The 14,707-nt window shown below is 53.1% G+C and overlaps 4 protein-coding genes across 4 annotated transcripts; 1 reads left to right on the forward strand and 3 right to left on the reverse strand.

Moving 5' to 3' along the window:
- Positions 1-816: 816 nt before the first annotated feature.
- On the forward strand, positions 817-1,885 carry CABS01_05503 (TLC domain-containing protein; the record flags this gene model as incomplete). The annotated part of the gene is made up of 2 exons (XM_060538872.1): positions 817-1,299; positions 1,367-1,885. The coding sequence occupies 2 exons, from the start codon at positions 817-819 to the stop codon at positions 1,883-1,885; spliced, it is 1,002 nt and encodes a 333-aa protein (XP_060405134.1).
- Positions 1,886-2,455: 570 nt separating this feature from the next.
- Positions 2,456-6,064, reverse strand: CABS01_05504 (SH3 domain-containing protein; the record flags this gene model as incomplete). The annotated part of the gene is made up of 4 exons (XM_060538873.1): positions 2,456-2,481; positions 2,543-4,375; positions 4,438-5,794; positions 5,867-6,064. 4 exons carry the CDS (start codon positions 6,062-6,064, stop codon positions 2,456-2,458), a joined length of 3,414 nt encoding a protein of 1,137 aa, XP_060405135.1.
- Positions 6,065-7,874: 1,810 nt separating this feature from the next.
- On the reverse strand, positions 7,875-11,246 carry CABS01_05505 (AMP deaminase; the record flags this gene model as incomplete). The annotated part of the gene is made up of 4 exons (XM_060538874.1): positions 7,875-8,220; positions 8,280-9,400; positions 9,471-11,128; positions 11,240-11,246. 4 exons carry the CDS (start codon positions 11,244-11,246, stop codon positions 7,875-7,877), a joined length of 3,132 nt encoding a protein of 1,043 aa, XP_060405136.1.
- A 653-nt stretch (positions 11,247-11,899) lies between these two features.
- CABS01_05506 (NST UDP-N-acetylglucosamine transporter) lies at positions 11,900-13,399 on the reverse strand (the record flags this gene model as incomplete). The annotated part of the gene is made up of 5 exons (XM_060538875.1): positions 11,900-12,484; positions 12,552-12,895; positions 12,951-12,967; positions 13,048-13,073; positions 13,139-13,399. The coding sequence occupies 5 exons, from the start codon at positions 13,397-13,399 to the stop codon at positions 11,900-11,902; spliced, it is 1,233 nt and encodes a 410-aa protein (XP_060405137.1).
- Positions 13,400-14,707: the final 1,308 nt, after the last annotated feature.

Genomic DNA, 14,707 nt, shown 5'->3' on the forward strand with positions numbered 1-14,707 from the left:
CTCCTGGGCGCTGATTACTGATTATTTCAGTATTCATATTGCAGTATGTACGGATCCCGTACCCAAGCAATAAAGGGTTGGAACTGGGGCCAGTCCCCCGCCGATTTCCTTTACTACGGTTCACTTCATAGCACCGCCTCGATCAACTACACTGCGCTACCTAGGCGTGTGATGCCATCATGAGACGGACAGCTAGTTCTGGCCATAGCATCCCACGACCCCTAACCATAGTGCAGCTGACGCGCAAGGTAGCTAATAAAAAGACAAAGTTAGGGCGCAGGCGGAAACGGCCTCGAAAACAACGGCCTGAGAAACACTTCTTGTCTGTGAACCTGTGCTCACGGCCGCCCCCACCTCTGTGCCCAGTGCTCAACTCAGGGCACCTCTTAAAGTCACGACGCAGCTGGCGGGTGGCCAGGTGCTACAAGTCTTCAAGGGTCCTCCTCCATCAAGCTTAGCTTCCCCAACAATCCGTCTGCTCCCCGCGCGCCGACCCCTGCTTTACCTCGCCTGCTTCATAGCCACACGAGACCTTGAACCACTCACTCATTGCTCACGTTTGTTTATCTTGTCTCGTTCACCTCAAGCATTTGATAGACTGACAAATCGATCCGGTGACAGAATCTTCCTGTCGAAGAATACCTTGAAAAGGAAGACATCCCAAACGTCCAGCGCCGCAATCAAGCCACGCAGCCCACTCTCGTCCGTCTCCCCAGTATACCACAGTCTCCTGTCACTCCCGAACCGAAGCAGCTTTCAAGACCCTCCACAGCAGAAGCAGATAGCTGAACTCGAATCAAGGCGTCAACACAAAGAATGAAAGATCCTTTCTTTCTCGAGCCACTGCCATGGCTCGTCAAGGCGACTCAGCCCTTTGCTGACTACTTCTCGCTGCCGACACTGCCGATCCACATCCACGAAGTTCTCGCCTCAGCCCTTCTCTACTCGGTCATTTACTACCCCGTGTCTCCGTTACTGTCGCGATTGATAGTGGGCCGCAAATACCTCGATCTACCCCGTAAGAGACGCATAAACTGGGACGCCCATGTCGTCTCTCTTGTCCAGAGCCTTCTCATCAATGGCTTGGCCCTCTGGGTCATGTTGGTTGATGAGGAGCGTAGCACGATGGATTGGCAAGCCCGCATGTGGGGATACACTGGTGCTGCCGGTATGATCCAGGGCCTTGCCGCTGGCTACTTCCTGTGGGATTTGGTCGTCACGAGTCTCAACATGGATGTCTTTGGACTCGGCACTTTGGCTCATGCTGTCAGCGCCCTGTTTGTCTTCTCTCTTGGATTCGTAAGTCTGCCTCGGACGAAGTGCTCTATATTCATGTCTCTCTCGCTGACCTCTGTCAATCAATCAGCGACCCTTTCTCAACTACTATGGCTGCATCTTCATCCTATGGGAGCTATCCACGCCCTTCCTCAACATCCACTGGTTCTTTGACAAGCTGGGAATGACTGGGTCTCGCGCGCAACTCTACAACGGCCTCATGCTCTTATTCACGTTCTTCTCCTGCCGCCTCGTATACGGAACATACCAGTCCGTCAAGGTCTTTTCGGACATCTACGCTGCAATCAATGCACATCCCGTCCTGTCCAAAGAGATTTCTCCGGAAACAGGCGCGGTGCTCGCTCCGACTGGTGTTATGAGGTTTGCGACGGCGACATCAACGGTGCCAACTTGGCTAGCCGTGACGTACCTGATGAGCAATATAACTCTCAACAGCTTGAACTTCTACTGGTTCATCATGATGATTCGCGCGGTTCGGAAGAGATTCCAGCCGGCGAAGTCAACAGACAAGCAAGCTACGATCGAGCCCTCTACTGCCAAGGCCACAGCAGCATCTCCCGCAACTCAAGCCCGTCGGCGCAAGGCATAGAGCGATTCTAGGGGAAGGGGCGGGCCATTTGCATGTCGTCGTGTGTCGAAGAGTGCTTCCCAACTTTGACAGCGTTTTGTGCGAGGAAGCTGAATGATAACAGCCCTAGGCGGAACGAGGAAGTGTACAAATATACGGTAGGATGCTGCCCAATCTTTGCACGTGGGTGGCAGGTGACTTACTGCTTATTGTTTTACATAATCTATAGATCAGTATTTCGTTTAACTTGCGCTGTTCAGACACACCAGCTTGAAAGACACGGCCTTTTTCTGTCTCATCCTTCAGCACTGCCTACATGCCTCCCATCTCCTGCTTGACTTTGCCATGCTCTTCAAAGACAAACTTACTAGAGCGACGGCTTGAATCATCACGAGCTTCACATTGATGCCGAAAGCAAGGTCAAAGAAGTAGTATTAAGTACATCTATGTACGTACACTGGTAAGACGGTGGTAAACACACATGGCACCTATGCTATGCAGCGTGTGTTTAGAAAGGGGGAAATGCGGCCAGTGGATTCGCTCGCTCCAATCCTGAAGACGAGTCCATCAAGAACGGAGATGGATATGCAATTAGAAACCGAAGGGGTTGTTGGGAGCTAGATATTCCAGTTAGCAAAATCCTGCAGGAACCCTGTAGATGAGAATGTGTATACTGACTTGCTTGTGAGAGATTGGCCCGCCGGCCTGTAGCCTGCGGCATCAACTTCTTTGCGTCGCCTGTAACTCCGAAGCGAACCGGCGGAGGAGGACCTGTCTTCTGAGGTTGCAAAGGCTGCACCGGTGCTTGAAGCCCGGCGCTGCCCATATTGTTGAATCCTCCCATGCCAGTTTGCTGCGGTTGGAAGCCAGGCATGCCGGTTCTTTGCGGCTCCATGGCAGGGGGCAAGAATGAGTTGATGCTTCCGGTGGGTTGCGCATTGAAACCCTGGAGCTGTCCGAACTGACCAGGAAAGCCGGTAGGTTGCGCCTGCATTGGGGAGAACTGGCTTTGCCTTTGAGGATCCGCGAAAGGGCTTTGAGAAGGCGCGCCTGTCATCATTGGCTGCTGCATCGACTGCATAAACTGTCCACCAGTCTGCTGCATGCCAGGGTTGAAGCCCATCACGCCCGGGACTGGTTGCTGCTGAGGCACGGGATAGGCATTCATCTGCTGCTGTGGCATTTGTGGTTGTTGCTGCTGCTGCTGTTGCATGGTATACTGCTGCTGCAAACGTGCTTGATTCAGGTCATTCATGCTCTGCCCTGGCGGTGCCACCTGACTCTGGAAAGTTTGGTGGGAAACGCCAGTCATTTGAGGCATCAGAGGCGGTGGCGCGAAGGCGCTCTGCTGAGCAGTCTGAGGTGCTGACAATGGTCTCGACGGCGGTGGCAGCATCAGCGAGCCAGTGGTCGCCATAGACGGAGGCGGGGCTGGCCTTTGCCGCTGTGTAGCTTGCTGGGATGTCGGCAAGCCTGTAGAACTCGGCCTGATGGTATCAAAGAATGACGGCGTAGCTCCAGTGGGTTGAGGCGCCTGCACCGGTGCCGGTGGTTGAACAACGACCGGGCTTGGCGCCGGCGGCTGGGCTGTCCGTTGCGGCTCCAGAGGCTTCGACAGCAGTGACAATTCCTGCATGGAGCCAGTGAGAGCAGGCACTTGAGGGGGCGGTGTTTGTTGTTCCGGTGGTTGAGTTGAAGCCGGAGTAGGAGCTGCGGCAGGGCGAGGGGGCTCTTGGGGTTGCTTTGCGGGCTTCACATCCCATGCATCATCATCGAAACCACTAATCGTCTTGGCCGTCGCTGTTGAAGCAGAGGCAGGCGACTTGGAGTCGGTGTCTTCGCTCGGGCTGGACCCCTTTGCAGTGAATGCCTTGGGGTCCACGACATCACTCGTTTGCACTGCGGGTGCCGGTCTGCCTTTTCTGGTGTTGTTCCGGAGAGCCCCGCCAGGACCAGAGAAGAGACCTCCAGAAGCCCCGTCGCCTTCTCCATTTGCCTTGTCAGCGCCGTTCTTCACTCGGCCAAACTTCTGGTCCAGTGTACGCATAACTTTTAGTATATCTCCTTCGCGAAGACCCAGATTACGAAGCACCGAGGCGTCAACGTCTGGAAGTACACTTTCATCCATCGAGTCCTTGGCGAAGGCCTGTGCATATCGCTCGCACAAGCCTACGGCAACATCGCAAGTGAGGAAGAACTGGAACCAATCGTACTCGGGCTTCTGCGATTGTCCAACTGAGGCGCCGATTCCGGCAGGCGGCGAGTTTCTGGCTTGTGAGGCCCTGGCTTTCTTGACATTCGACAATGGCTTGTCTTCGTCCAGTGAAATGCCGGTAGCACGTTCGACGTATTCGAGGTCCTCCACTGACATTTTTGCCACAGGAACTGCAATCTTGACGCCATTCATCTTATGCAGATTAATCTTGCCGTCCTTGAGTCCGAGGAACTGTGCGTCGACGCTGAAAGACTTCGATCGGTCCGTCCACGTCCGCACTTTGGCGGGATCCGGCTCTGTAACAATAGTGTTAGTACAGAGTGTACACCAGAACCTAAGGCTGAGGGTCATTGCTTACTAGATTTGCCGGATCGGCCTTGACTGCCGCCTTCGCCACGTCCGTTTTCGCGTTTGCTCCGCTGCCCATAGTTATTACCATTTTCTCTTGCCATAAGACTGCTGCCTCGCTTTGGTAGAGGCATTCCTGGCCCTACCTGCTGTGAGCTGTCCCTCTGAGCCGCTTTGACAGCCTCCTTTGTCAACCTGATCTCTTCCAAGCGGTTCTGTTCGACGGTTGACTTCGCCGCGTTCAATCCGGTGTTGCTGGCGGGTGGGGCGATGGAGCCTGTGACCTCGATATAACTACTCGGGACGACGCCCTCCTTGCCGTTTTTAACACGCCGAACCTGCCACCATTCTTCGCTCTTGGTGTCGTCGATTATGATGACATCGTCACCAACGGCAACAGTGACCTCGTCGTCGCCTTGAGCCATAAAATCGTAAAGCACTTGACCTTTCTTCTGTGCCTTTCCTGAGCCGGCAAGAATAACCTCTCGGAGTCCCTCTGCTCTGACGGCACCGGCTAGTTCGCCTAGAGCGCCCACAATCTCTTCAGCTGTATCTTTGGCTCCAGCATGGAAATCTACGCTTTTGCTCGGCCTGACAAGTTCCAAGAACACGTGCTTACCCTCGCGAGAGTAATGGGTCATCTTCTCCGCTGTCCACTCTTGTGAGGGACCATCCTGGGCACGCTCCGGGGCAATCAATATGTTCCCAGTTGCTAGATTGATACCTAGAGTGGTGGGCATCTTTTTCCGCTTGCCCATCACGGATACCATCTCGTTGATATTGTACATGTGGAATCCACCAGGCGCACGATAAGGTGGTTCTTCGACTTCGGGTTCCTGGTCATACAGACGGGTGTCAATCGATCTTTGAGATTGGATACGTGCGGGTGCCGGTGCGACCTGTGAAATTGGACGGGCGGGCAGAGCCGGGCTTCTAACCGGCTCCTCATCCGATGGCTCTGATGCTGGGGACTGCGGTGACATTGGGGGAGTAGCAGCGCGCGGTGGAGGGACGGAACGACCCGCCATTACACCTGCCAGAGCCGCCGCGGGATTGTTATCGTTAGAGTTGGTTGGTGTGTAGGCAGACTCCGGCCTCTCCGAATAGCTTTCCGTGACAGCAGAAGCAGAACTTGTGCGTGACGGTAACGTTGGAGGCGGCGAAGGTTGAGCCGCAGTATCCTCTGCTTCGCCAACTTCAATGTAATTGGCAGGTACGAAGCCATAATCGTCATCTAGACCGACCAGAATCCAGTCAGGGTCCGATGTGTCGTAGACGTCGAGGACAGCATCTTCGGGGAAGGAAAGCTCCTCGTCTGTTTGCCTAGTATATTCAAACAGAGCGCGCGCCTTTGCGACAGGTTGTGCCTGAGATGAAGTTAGTATACACATCGCTACGCTGAATGAAGCCTCGGTGGGAGCGGCCTCAGGTGCGCCTACTTCTTCTACATAATTATTCGGAACGAGACCTTCGGGTTCTTCTTCGTCGTCGGCACTAGCCTTTTTCTTTGCTTTCCACCAATCATCCTCGGCGTTCTTCTCAAGCACGTAGAGAATATCCCCATCGTTGATGGCAAGCTCGCCTTCGGCTTGGGGAAGGTAGTCATAGACGGCCTTATAGACTCCTAAGAATCCCATGTTGGCGGGGCTTCGTGGGCTTCTGTGCGCCGGAATATTCGCGAGTAGGGTAAATGATCGCGCAGGCGTTTATGTGCGGGGAAATCCGCGTATCATGAGATGGAAGGATCGCAGTTCGAGTGGGTGGTTGAGGGTGTCGTACTTCTAGCTGAAGGGCAGTATGGGGAGAAGCCGCTGCTGGCTGCCGGCGTCCCCGCGGATGGGCAACGGTTCAAAACTCGCAATGATTGGGAGATCAGGCGTCGAAAGGCTCCTAAAGACACAATGGGCCGAGGTCAACTTCAGAGCCGCCAAACAGCTAGACAGCCAAACGTTCAAGAGGGCCGGGTCAGTGAAGATATATCGAGCATTGGGGAACGGATAGGCAATGCCGTACGATGACATCTGCCATAGACTACCTAGACAACGTCGCGGAGCAGAGGAGGATAGGCAAGTACAGAGAGCGTGGACGGGACTAAATACAGCGCGAAACAATTGCCATGAAAGATATTCTTAATAAACTCACAAGTCATCAGGCAACGGTTTAGTATGCACTCTGCAAGTATGTCGGGTATCGCGATCGCATCAGTTCGTGGGTTCGTGGGTACGGATGATGAATGAAGGCGAGTTGAGCTTGACTGGCGGTAACTGCGGCTGCAGGGATTTGGCAGCTCGTGCAGTACCACAGGAATTGATTGTTGATTTAATATGATAGGCAAGATGGTGGTTGAAGGAATAAGGTACCTTGACCGAGCAAAGGCGTATCGGTGGAAGGTAGAAGGTGGAATGGGAGATGGAGACGTGATTATCGTGGCGGGTGCTCAGGTAGTTGCGGTTATCCGTTAGACACTATTATTGCCATATGCGATGATGGTGGAGGTGTCGTGGCTGTGATACATGGGCACTAGGAACCGGAGGAGCTGGGCTTGGAACCGGTACGCTGAGTGAGACTGGCCCGGTGTGGAGCATGACAATGGTAACCTACCTAGGTACGCTCTGGGTGCTGAGCTGGACTGCGAGCAGCGCCATGGGGAGGGTGGAAGATGAAGATACCTTGAGGTACTTTGTACCTAATCAGGGTGGCAGGCAAAGTTGGGTGGGGGGCTCCGTTATCCGTCACTGCCGCCGTCATTGTTAGAAACCTGGCAGGTACCTGGCTGTTCACCCATACCGGAAGACTCGAAAATACGGGTAGATGCATATACACACATACACATGCGTCATCTGTCAGGTTGGCGCGCATGTTCCTCAGCATAGGTACTCTATCCATGTTGTTTCGCAGAAGAATGTCAATGGACCTTCCTCATTGCATGTTTCTTCATTGTGATACAATTCGACGCAATGATAACCTTTCCATGACAATATTTACATCCCGCAACGCCCTTCCTCAAATTGGAATGTGCCATGCCTGGTGTTGCGCCTCGAGGCACCCTAAGCTCAGTGAACCTCATCTCTGCGGCCCGAATGGCTCTCCCCCGTGCTTCGCTGCCCGATATGGGACACTGCCACAGAGAGCGGTTCATAATGTGGACATCTGTCCCATGGCCTTGTCGGAGACGGGTAGTTCTGGCTCATGAGGTTAAGATCACTGCGGGCCGAAGATCGAAACACTCCGCAACATGGCAGTTCACCTTGTTTGAACAAGCGATCAAATCACTCACTATCGCACACATGAATGGTTTCGTGAATATCCGCAGAAATGTCTTATATCCAGGTATCTTAATGCATTAGCCAATGCTTCCCCTTAACCTTGTCTCCGATCTGCAATCCGCCATGTCGGACTCAGATTGTTTTCCCCATCTCTTTCACCACGTCAGCGCAGCCAGTCACCTCACTGGCTGCTCCCTGTTCTACCCCGGCTGAAAACACCAGGAAACAATTTAGGATCTCGTCCCGAGGTGTGGCCGTCAGTTGACCACGACGCTTCTCCAGAAGGTGCGAGACTGGCAGGGGAGGCAACTACATCATCTTCAAGGACCGCTGCGCTGTTGGGTCCTCCCACCGCTGTCTGCGTGCCACCTCCGTTACCCGCGGCACTGTCAACACCCGCGCTGGCCGGCCCGCGTTGCACTGCTGGGTGGTGTCCACCGATGATGCTTTGGGCCACACTCTGCTGGTCAGCTGTGACGGCCGAGTCAGAGGTTTCATTGGCACCGTAGTTGATGTACTTGTGAAGCCTACTACCCGTTAGCATGCTCCTGGATCTTGGTCGGAGTTCCGCCACCGTGATGCTTACATGTCATGCTCCTCTCTCAGGGTCTGGTATCTGAATTCTTCCCTGCGATCAGGCACATTGGTTTTTACCATGGCGTTACCTGCCTTGCCCGGAAGCTTGAAGTTGGGTCCAAGCCACTGCTCCTTAATCGCACTTTCGAAGCCGCTCTGCTTGACTGAATTCTTTGCGAGTTCACACATGTCCACAGGGCTTAGCTTGTAGATCTGGGCTGCCACGGCGTACTCCTCCATGAGAGGCTCCTTTGTAAAAGCGAATTGAAGTGGATCGTCCGTCGACAACGAGACATTGAGACCCCGGCGGAAGTACTGGTAAAACGGGTTCCTCTCATAAGCAAGGAATAAAGCGTTGTTACTCAGCGGCGACATGGCGATGCCAATCTGTTCAAGGTAGAAAATGTACTGCAGAAGCGGAACCTTGCGTAGCAGGAGACCATGACTGATGCTGTGGCAACAAAGGAGAGCCACAGCCAGATGCTCGCTGTCACCAGCCTCACCACAGTGTGGTCGCAGCACGAACGTGTTGAAACCCCGACGTTGGCGCAGTGCGTTGAGCGATGACATGTTGGAGAACAGGTAATAAAGCCAGTAACTGTAGGGAGGGTTTTGCTTCGAGTCCCAAACCTTAGGCACGGGAAACTTCTTGAACAGGCGCCGCTCAATTTTGCTCTCGTCGTCGACACTGTCGAACCCAATCACCCTCTGCAGGAAGACATGCAGCTTTGGGTGGCTCGAGGGATCTCTTGAGACTTCGAACAGGGGCTCGAAGACATTTTTGACCACCTGTTCGAAAGTGTCCATGAGCCCGCTGGCCTTGTACACATCGTACAAACGAGGAATCTGAATGAGCCATCGTACGTTGTGGGAGAAAAGCTTGTTGTCAACAACCCAGGCCGCAAGCTTATCCCATTCGTCAAGGGACTTTCCGTAAATGGAGATGCGCCATTCAACCATCTGGTACTTGCTCGATTCAAGATCAGCAATGACCTCCTTGGTGATTTCTGCCAAATAGCGGCCATTGATGAAGTTGTCTGTCTTGAGGAAGATTGTACGAAGCCGGGATTCGCCAATTGGGTTGTACTTGAGATTGAACTTGTCAAATCTGTGGAACGAATCCGTGTGCGCCTTTCGATAGGTATTAGTCATTAGGTCCAGAACGTATCAAGAAAAAAAAGGCCCCAGGACAAAAACTTACATGCATATCTAGAGTGTCAATGGAAAGGTCGTATGCGGTGAGGTTGATACTCTGGAACACCTCCGCTAGAGTTAGGTGCCTGTCGTCGCGGAAAAGCACAACCTCGTCCGGGCACTTCTTCATCTTGCTCTTGATGAAACGCAGGAGATGTTTTTGGTTCATGCAAGCAGAGTGGTGAACGTGGGTGTCAACCTTGCGCACATTGTAAAAGTCTCTGTGGGGGACTTTTTTGCTGTCCGCAGTCTCCTGGTACTCGTTGAGGAGGGCGTAAAGATTGAATTTGCCTTCGAGATACTGGAGTCGACGGAATGCGAAACTCTTGCTTGGTCCGTCTGAGGAAATGCTCAGAATTTGATCCAGGTCCATGTAAAACTCTCGGATAGTAGGAACCCGAATAACCGGATTTCCTCTCGCCTCGGCCTCTGCGTCATCGAATACTTGATAGACACCACTATCGTCAAGCTTAAACGTCATCTTGTCGGCGGAGGGGACTGGGAGCAGGTCCTGCATATCGAAGTCTTCTCCAATGTCTTGGCCAGGCTTCCGCTTCTTCGATGTGGGCTTAGCTTCGGAATCCTGTGCCCGACGGCCTGTGTGGTCACTTGCCGCTGTGGCAGATGATGGCAAGACCATGCTGCCATTCAAGCTATTGGCGTTGCTAGTGGTATGCTCGACAGAAACCGCAGCTCTTGCGTGCTCGGCTCCCCAAGCTGGCTGGGGAGGAGGTGGGTATATCGACCAAGTAGGATCATCCCTAGGATTGTCATCAGGCCTTTGGAGAGAAAGTCCGATGTACCTCTCTCGTAGGTCCATGATGCTCTGGATATTCTTCGAGATAGCACTGAGCTCGGCCGTAATGTGCGGATCGGTATCTGAAAAGGCAGCAACACCAAGGGCAGCAGGCTGGTTCGTAATGCCAATACTTGGGCCAGGCTCGTGGCCCAGGCCCAGATTGCTGAACTCACTATTCAAAAGCCTGGGGTCGACTTCGTGAAGAGGCTGGTTCCGCGGAGGCGAGAAATGCTCTGCACTGGCAGCCTGCTGCTGCTGCTGCGTCGGTTCCGGCAGCATCATTTCTTCGTGTGTCGCAGCTTTGCCTCTCACTTGGCCCTGTCCTTTACCTAGGGGAGATGAGTCCATCGGATGGTCGAGATTCCGAGTGCCGGCAGAAACGTCACGATGCTCAGAGCCGACAATGACTGGGCTTCCGTGGGGTGTCGCATGGCCTTGAGACCACACACCACTACCCGTCTTCAGCTGACCAACCTGGCTACGTTGGTAAAACAATTTGGCGTCAGTCTGGCTCATCTGGCGGTCCGCAACAGGGTCGTAGAAGGCGGTCCTTGTGGGGAGGTCCCGAGGAAGCATGCCGTCTTGCAGACTCGCTCCATCGTGTTCCTGGCCATGGGGCGACAAAGGGTTTGCATCTGACGCGGGTGCATCACCGGGAGTTTGCCCCCCTGACCCCTCGGAGCTATTGTCGCCTCGAGAGTCCAGCGCACCCAATTCGCCGTCAGAGTCGGTGTCACCATCGTGGAGCGAGAACGTGGGGCCTCTTTTGGGGGAGGTTGAGGCGGACGTCGGGTCTTTTGGATTCAACAAGGCTTGTGTCTGATTACGGCAAACTGTCAGCACATTACGAAGCACGAAGCTATACGCTATAGGATGGGAGAAGAACTTGGCCTTCTATGAGGAATGAGGGGTAGCTTACCAGCGTGAATTGAAACTACCATATCCGTTTGGGGGAAGAGGCTTCAAAGAGTACATACCAGCCATATTGAGAAGCGTGTTGAACCCTACCGTGGAGTTCTGTAGAGCCCTTCCCCCAAGAAAAGAAAAAAAGAAAACAAAGATCCAGCAATTCCCCAGAGACAACGGCAGAATTATGATGCAGGAGCTATCGCAGTATCGGGTAATCGCATGCACTAGCACTCCAAAGTGGGATAAGAACCAGAGGACAATGGATACTTAAGCGGGTGGTGGAGGGGTAGCGGTTGGCTCCGACCTCCGACTCGTGACCGCGGCGGGGTCCTAAGCTGCCACTGACCGCGACCACGGTGATAGGCTATCATATACCTACCTAAGGTAGGGCACCTACCCGTTATGCCTATGTCTCTGGCCCCTCAGGTAAGATATTATGGAACCAGTCTTGTCTTTGACTTACGGGCATCTACCCTGCCTGTCTAGGTCGTTACCATTCAATAGTCTATAACCAAGTCATGAAGCTCGCCGGATGAGTCAAAGATTGTAGTCATAAAGTCGGTGGGCCACTTTCGAGAGGTACAAACATCAACCATGCTGGTTCCCCAATCAGACGCCTGCTGTTGAACACAACCATAGGTATGGATGTCTGGAAGTCTCTTGGAAGGGTTTTCTATCTCTGAATCGGATGTGTAAGTCCGTCCAGTGACTGTCTAAACTTTCTAGCTCTATTTCGCACCCACATTCTTTTGCACCCTAGAGGTCTTAGCTCTGGAATCCAATGAGTATAGGCCTCCAGCTCCAAACACGATCATTGCCCCGACTAGAGTCCCCACAGCCAAGCGGTTCCCGAAAAGCCATATGCTCAAAAGTAGACTGACCAGCTTGCGAATGTTCAAGACAATGGTGACAGTCAATGCTGAGGACACGGCAGCGAGCAAGTTTACACCCCGGATACATGCGTACTGGGTAACGACGTTTGTCACCAAATAGGCAAGTTGGCTCGGAACTTGAAGTTTGAAGAGACCATCTCCAACGTCTCCTTTGAGGCCAAGGCCGGGAAGATGCGCCATGGGGAGTGATAGAGGCGGACTGTTTGCTAGTTTTCGAAATTGGCGGATCAGTGATGGCGCCAACGGCAAGAAGAGCGGTAGTGACAAAAGGTGTGAGTAGAAGAGATTCTCTCGCCAATGGGGGCCGTATTGTTTGTACGTCTCTTCTGTGTAGAGACCCATGATGGCGGAGAGGACCTGTGCCACGAACAGCACAACGAGGCCGGTCCCAAAAGCGGGCTTGCCACTCCCCTCGATTGCCTTTGAAGAGGTCTGGACAGCAATTAGAACGAGAGAGCCCGTCAGGATTTGGGCAACGCTTGCGTACCTTTGACTGCGAGTCCGACCACGCTGCGGTGATGACACCGAATGTCAGGAGAACGACAGCCACGATCTGTATGCGAGAGTACTTTTTCCCATAAAGAGACCCGGCAACCATGGTTGTAATACTTCCACCGGACCGAAGAATGATATGCACAGGAACGGAGATGTCATAGCTGAAGGCATGGTTGTTCAACACATTGATGCTGAAGAACAGCACAATATTGATGATCCAGCGGCGTAGAGGGACCTTGTTCTGCTGCAAGAAGAGCGGTGGTCTCGATCGATCGAATTGGGAAAAGTAGCCGGTGACAGCGACAAAGAGGAATTGGACAAACGTCAGGAGGGTTCCTGCACACGAACTTGTCAGGAGGGGCTATAGAGCGCGGGGTTCATGGTGACATACCACTTGCAGGTTCGACCCTGGAGGGAAAGGGCACGATTAGCAACTGCAAACATTCAGAAGTTTGACGGCAAAGCCGGAGTATGGGAGCAGTGCTTACTTGATGATAGCTTCCAAGGCATACACCTTTAAACAGTGAGGTCAGCATGTCTGTAGCTCTGATACGGTCGGTTGAGCATAGGTTCACCAACATTGGAGCAGCAGCCGCCAAAAATCAGGCCAAGCATAACACCAACGGTGATCCATTGGGAAAAGAGACCGGCGGCTATGCGACCGGCAGTCTGCAGGGACTTTTCGCTAGAAGCATGTCCATTCATGGCCGAACCTTTGGCGGCTTGATCGACCGTCTTATCGTCATCGTAACCCCGAGCAGGAGAATCCATCTTCTCCAAGGGAGGCGATGAGATGCCTTTCGGCTGTCCGCGTCGTCGAGTAGTCGCCGGAGAGGACATTGAGGCTGCTCGAAGCCTGCGTGCGAATAGTTGAAAGGATTGGACTAGACTTTTGGGGGGGGTTCAAAGTATAATTGCAAAGGTGCGGCGCGCAGCGTGCAGCGTGTCCGAGACACTGGGACGCCGGTACAGCTGGGACAGGAACCAGGTACGAGGTACGGAGTAACTTAGTAAGGTACCTTCCTTTACCTTAAGGTTTAGAGGACAGATCAGGGCGAGGGCGGCCAATGACAGTGGCGCAATTGGGATCTGAGCTGCCCGGGCTGTGTCGGGACTCCGCTCCGCCCCAAACTTCCATCAAAGACCACGTCTGTGTCTATCAGTCTCTCCAGTCGTTTTATGGTTCCATGAAGACTTTCACGATGGGGGTCGGGTGCTTGGGAAACCAGGCTACCTAGTTTACGGCACTTGTCCCTGACAGACCTTAGGAGCCTCTACTCGAATTCACTTTGGAGTTGATACATGCTCCCTTGCATTGGATCCAGCTGAAGCCCCCACCCAGGCTTTCCGCTCATGCTCTCAAAGTTGGAGGCTTCACTTACTACCTCAAGCGGTAAGGTAGTCTTGGGTTATGATCAAAGTTGTACAATGAAGTCAATGAGCCAGCGGTTGCAGGTTGGGGCGGCTACCTCAAGCAACATGCCCCGCTCCACTTGCTCTTGCCGTGCTACTTAATACGCTTGCTAACACACCTCCGTCACGACTATTTATCCGTACCTTTCGTTACCTGGGTCAGGTATCTAAAGATGGCCTCAGCGTGCCTGCGTGAGGATCCATACTTTGCTCGATTCCCTCGTCCTAGCTAGGTAGGCTTGGGACCTGACAGGATCTTCGAGATCCCTTGAGAACCAATCTAGGTACCTCAAGCCACCCAACCCACACAACTTCACCTACCTGCATAGATAAGTGCGAGTTCTTAGGTAGTAGGTAGTTGATACAGATCTATTTCGGGGAATAAAGTTAAGAAATCGAAATCTTGCGCAACGGGACAAACCACAGCCGTGGGACCAATCTTGAATGACAGCATCTGGGCATCAGGTCGCTGCATGATTGTCGAATCGCATGCAGGAAGCACCGTCCTCTCATGTTCAAATTGCAGCAGTAGCCTTTAGGGAACCCTCAGAAAGGTAGGTGAAATATCCGTTACCTTGGATAATTAGGTATAAGGGTATGTCAATAACCTCCGCAGTGCACACCTGCGACACTCGGATACTGCATCTCGTGTACTTGGGCTTACCATCATACGTCACCATATGCTCAAAACAGGCGAGAATCTCGTTGCCTCCAATTCTACTATAGAAATCAGAG

This window comes from Colletotrichum abscissum (assembly GCF_030869225.1).
Source record: "Colletotrichum abscissum strain IMI 504890 chromosome Unknown Scaffold_11.1, whole genome shotgun sequence".
Classification (NCBI taxonomy): domain Eukaryota; kingdom Fungi; phylum Ascomycota; class Sordariomycetes; order Glomerellales; family Glomerellaceae; genus Colletotrichum; species Colletotrichum abscissum.